The 5,000-nt window shown below is 46.6% G+C and overlaps 1 protein-coding gene across 5 annotated transcripts in view; it reads left to right on the top strand.

Moving 5' to 3' along the window:
• Positions 1–5,000, top strand: part of LOC123511139 (SHC-transforming protein 1-like) — an 83,240-nt gene that overhangs the window by 57,011 nt on the left and 21,229 nt on the right. Inside the window, exon 1 of one of the 5 annotated variants that reach the window (XM_045266764.1) lies at positions 1,946–2,007. The exons of 3 other annotated variants lie outside the window; for them this stretch is intronic. In XM_045266764.1, coding sequence (XP_045122699.1) covers positions 1,959–2,007 — 49 coding nt within the window. In that variant the 5' untranslated portion in view covers positions 1,946–1,958. Of the gene's footprint in view, positions 1–1,945; positions 2,008–4,111; positions 4,368–5,000 lie in introns of those variants that run through there. One more of the 5 variants, XM_045266760.1, reaches the window with a different exon arrangement.

Genomic DNA, 5,000 nt, shown 5'->3' with positions numbered 1-5,000 from the left:
GAGAGAGAGAGAGAGAGAGAGCAGCAGCAGCAGCAGCTTCACTCTTAACATCCAGAAGGTGCGGCAGGTGGTGCAGTGTTCCTCGGCTGCTGTGTAACAGGTGGAGGAGTCATTACCAGGTAGAGACGAGAGGGCCTTGGCTCCACCCTGCTGTATGGGTGGACCCGCCCTGGAAGCTGTGTGGAGGGGTGGAGGGGCGAGCACCATACACGGGTAAGCGAGGCCGGGGGAGTGTCAGGGTGGGACGAGAGAGAGAGAGAGAGAGAGAGAGAGAGAGAGAGAGAGAGAGAAATGGGTGAGGGGGAATTTCCTATTGGTCATTTTTTTTAGTGAAGGTCAGGCGTAGAATGCTTAATGTGGAGGAAGGTTGAGTGAGGGTAGGAGTGACGGGAGAGGCGCCAGAGTGGGAGGGGGGCAGGTACAGGACGCCATTAAAGACGAGAGGATAGTTTTGAGGAGGCAGTCAACAGGTGCACCGCCAGCCAGGCCGGGGCGACCTTGACGGCCACACGACATACGGTCCCTCGCTCCATTCAGAAAGAAGAGAAAGGTCAGAAGTGAAGCGTTTTGTAGCTGCGCTGTGGGAGTGTGGAGGGGGAAGGTGGAGGTACTGGCGTGCAGGTGGAGTGGAGATCCCAGCGGTGTGGAGTGGGGGAGTGCGTAAGTGTATGGGGCGTGTTTAGAAACGCTTCGCTCTCTCACCACCACTGTGTTCCAAGGCCACAGAGATGATAAGCTTGATTCTGAAGAGTGTTTGTCCAGTTGATGATGTAAAGATACTGTTAATGTGTGACTAGAAACACAGAAACACCCTTAAAGACACGTGTGCCTTCAACTAAAGCCTTCTGAATGTATTGGAGATGTGGCACACATGTTTTATAGAATAAAGACCAATCACAACTGAAGTCAACCTCACTATCACTCTTGCTTAAGGCAACAACTGATGTAAACTGGCAGGTGAGCTACTCAAGAACCACGTGAAAACTTATTGATCGGTCATAAGGCGCCTCAGGGTAGACGAGGGTTAGTGAAGACAGGTCGTGTTGATCGTGGTGATAGGCAAGCACGGCAGCAGATGTATTGCCACAGAGGGTGTTGACATATAGGAACACAAAGGCAGAACAGCTGCAGACGTGTTGGCCTTGTTTAAGTTAGAGGAGGAGGAGGAAAAAGAAGGACGGGTAGATGGATGTGGCCGAGGGAAAATAAAGAATTGGATAAAAAGAATGAGTTAATAGATTGTGGAGAGAGAGAGAGAGAGAGAGAGAGAGAGAGAGAGAGGGAGGCCCTATTCAGAAACACTGTTCTCTCACCACGACAATTTTCTAAAGCCAGAGACAACCAGCCTTATTTTCAAGACCGTTTCTCCTGTTAATTAACCAGAAATCTTGCTAATTCTTCACCAGAACCATAAAAATACCCCCCAAAAAAGATGAGCATCTTCAACTAAAACCTTTGGAAAGTAGTGATGGTGTGTGTGAGAGAGAGAGAGAGAGAGAGAGAGAGAGAGAGAGAGAGCAAAAGGATGAGAATTAAAACGAAAACACGAAACGTAAGGAATGGGAAGCGTGACAAGAAGTAAAGACACAAGAGAACACGAAGGAAGAACGAACAGCAGCAGGTTTTTTGGCCCTTTGTGTGTGTGTGTGTGTGTGTGTGTGTGTGTGTGTGTGTGTGTGTGTGTGTGTGTGTGTGAGTGTGCGCACGCTATTCAATTCCACTCAAAGACACACCAAATTGCGCTATAGTAACTTACTGAACACCACCACCACCACCACACCACCACCACCACCACCACCACCACCACCACCACCACCACCACCACCACCACCACCACCACAGCCTCACCACCACCACTACCATGAAGAGAAGAGAAGGAAGAGAAAAAAGACATAGAATACTTGAGATGACAGAAATACGAAAAGAAAAAGAGGAGAGGAAAAGAGAAAGAATAAGAAATGGAGTACCACCACCACCACCACCACCACCACACACACAGCCATTCCGGTGACCGCCAAGTTCTTACTAACCTCTTCCATTTTAGTGCATCAGACGCCACTTTTTCCTTTCCTCTCCACCACCACCACCTCCACACTCCACTGCCTCACACTCACTCACCGTAACGCCATCACTCCTTCCACCATGCACCTCTCCATCTATCCATCCATCCATCCACATCTATCCACTACCATTACACACTCCCACCTTTCCTCCATCCATCCATCCACATCTATCCACTACCATTACACACACTCACCTTTCCATCCATCCATCGATTCATCCACATCTACCCACTACCAATGCACACTCCTACCTTTCCTCCATCCATTCATCCACATCTATCCACTTCCACCATTACCTACTCCCATCCAACCAACCATCCATCTAACATCCACTTTTTCCTGTGTTTTCCTCAATGTATAGTGAAAATGAGCTTGGAAACGTGAAATCCTGCCCTGTGTGTGTGTGTGTGTGTGTGTGTGTGTGTGTGTGTGTGTGTGTGTGTGTGTGTGTGTTTACCGTAAAGGGTGGGTGGTAGTGTGGATGGGGGGTTCGTGCAAAGTTTCAAGTGGTGGAAAGAGATAGGGTGCGTGGAGTGTTTATTGTGGAGCAAGCGTGGGCGTGGGTGCTTGTGTGGATAGTGCGGGGGTGGAGAGAGGGAAGGAGGAGGAGGAGGAGGAGGAGGCTGCATTATTGATCTGTTATGTAAGCGTCTTCTTGTCACGTTTCAAACTGTTAATACCTGGGATGTGTTGTAAATAGTGAGAGAGAGAGAGAGAGAGAGAGAGAGAGAGAGAGAGAGAGAGAGAGAGAGAGAGAGAGAGATTTTGACTGACTGACTGACTGATGGATATTTCTATTAAGGTAAGTATACCTACCTAACTACGTCAATACACACAATTTCAACCCTTAATCTATGCATCTGTTACTCTGTGTGGACTGGATTGGTAGATGACTTGTCCTGAGAGAGAGAGAGAGAGAGAGAGAGAGAGAGAGAGAGAGAGATTAGTCGTTCATTCATTCACTAAGTCAGTCAGTCGGTCAGTCTGTAATAGGCATTTTGAATATATATAGATATATAGAGGTAGACCTAAGGTAGCTGTATAACCAAGAGTGAAGGCATGTATAGCCGTGAATAATGGTCAGAGGCCAGGAGCTGTGTCGGCACTTTCGTCACCCGCTCGCCTTAACGTCCTGTCGTAAAAAAAACGTCTTTTTTAGTACACACAGATAAAGCTTACCGCTGATTTAGCTCGTTATGCATTAGCATCCCATTGGTAGGTGGCAATGTACGTCATAGTTAGGAAGCTCCGTGATTGGATCGTTACTTTCGATCGACGTCATTACTGTGTTAATGACGTCGACCCTATAGGGTGCGAGAGCACAAACTGTTCAGTTAGGAGTTCAGACTTTCATACAAGAGAGAAGCACTGACGGTGATATCGAGAAAGTGATTGAGAGAGTGAGCTTTCCGCGGTCGTGCGTCAAGATTGTTGCTCATATAAGAAATATATTTTGTTAATAAAAGATAAAAAGGAAGACTCATCTTCACCCAGAACCAAACAATAAAGAAGTGAATAACTAATTCTTGCACGAAAGTTGCTGGGACCAACTGAGAAAAGAAAGATAAACTACTAACTCTATTATACACATATTACCCCAGTAACCAATCAGTCAGTCAGTCAGTCAGTCAGTTAAGTCGAGTCAATATGCACGAAACACCACCACCACCCAACGAAACACTTGTGAATCCCTCAGTTGAACCTTTAAATTAGATGACCAGGCAGTTTACTCACTCATGAAGCAGAAGCGAAGCGTAGAGTGAAACATCGCCGTTTGTCTTTCTTCAATTAACCCCTTGAGTACCATGACGCGTTTCCACATTCATTCTGCGTCCTATCTGGTGATTCTATACAGCTTCAGAAACTAATGTGGGGGATTAAAATAGATAAGACTGTGGCCATTAATCTTCTAACTTCCATAGACCCTTCCTAATGTCAATAAAATTATCTAATCGTACACATATCTCAAGGTAAAAATGTGTTCCAATATTGAAAGGGGTCAAGCGAAGTAATGACTCAGTTGAAGCACTAAACTGAAGCAACGAATCATGTGGCGAAGCAGCGACTCTCCTAAAGGCTGTTCTGAATTAGGTGGAGGAACAGTGGAGCGGTGGAGGAATAGAGTGTGTTTGTGGAAGTGCTGGAGGAAGGAAAGAAGGAAGAAAGGAACATGTGTTATTCATAGCACGAACATGGATAAGGAGAAGAGAGAGGAGGAGGAGGATAAGAGAGAGGAGAACAAGAGAAAGGAGAACAAAAACAAGGAGGAGGGAAGGAAGTATGTGAAGGAGGAGAAGAATGAAGGTGAGTGAAGGCAAATACAAGAGTGGAAAGGAAGGAAATAGTGAGAGAATGAACAAGGATGAAGAGAAGGAAGGGAACGAAACAAACAGTGAAACAACAGGGTGAACAAGGATGAAGAAAAAGAAATGAAAGGATGTGAAGGAAGAAGAAGAAGGACTAGTGAAGGCAAATAAAGAAAGAAGGAACTGTAGACTGAAGGATGAAGGGGAGTGAAGTGAACTGTGCGTAGAAGGAAAGGGGTGTAGCGGGAAGGAGGGAGGGAGGGAGTGAGGGAAGGGCAAAGGTAAGGAGGGAAAGGAAAAGCTGAGGGTTGGAAGGCTGAGAGTGAATGGCGGAAAGGCAGGAGGGAATGAATGAATGGAGAGGGAGGGAGAGAGGGAGGGAGGGAGAGGAAGGGAGTGAATGAGCGAGCGAGCGAGCCAGCGAATGAATGACGGAGGAAGGAAGTAGAGAAAGGAAAGGGAAGAAAAAAAAAGAAAGGGAGGAATGTTTGATAGGGAGACTGTGAGGAGAGAGATGGGGGAGAGGGGAAGTGAGGGGAGGAGGAGGAGGGGAAAAAGGATCGAAAAAGCGCCTGTTTACTGATGTTCTAGCAAAATTATTGATTAATGTTGAAGGTGAAGTGCTGTGAGA

This window comes from Portunus trituberculatus, chromosome 31, assembly GCF_017591435.1.
Source record: "Portunus trituberculatus isolate SZX2019 chromosome 31, ASM1759143v1, whole genome shotgun sequence".
NCBI lineage: Eukaryota > Metazoa > Arthropoda > Malacostraca > Decapoda > Portunidae > Portunus > Portunus trituberculatus.
The sequence above is the reverse complement of the archived record's forward strand: the minus strand, read 5'-3'. Positions and strand labels throughout refer to the sequence as shown.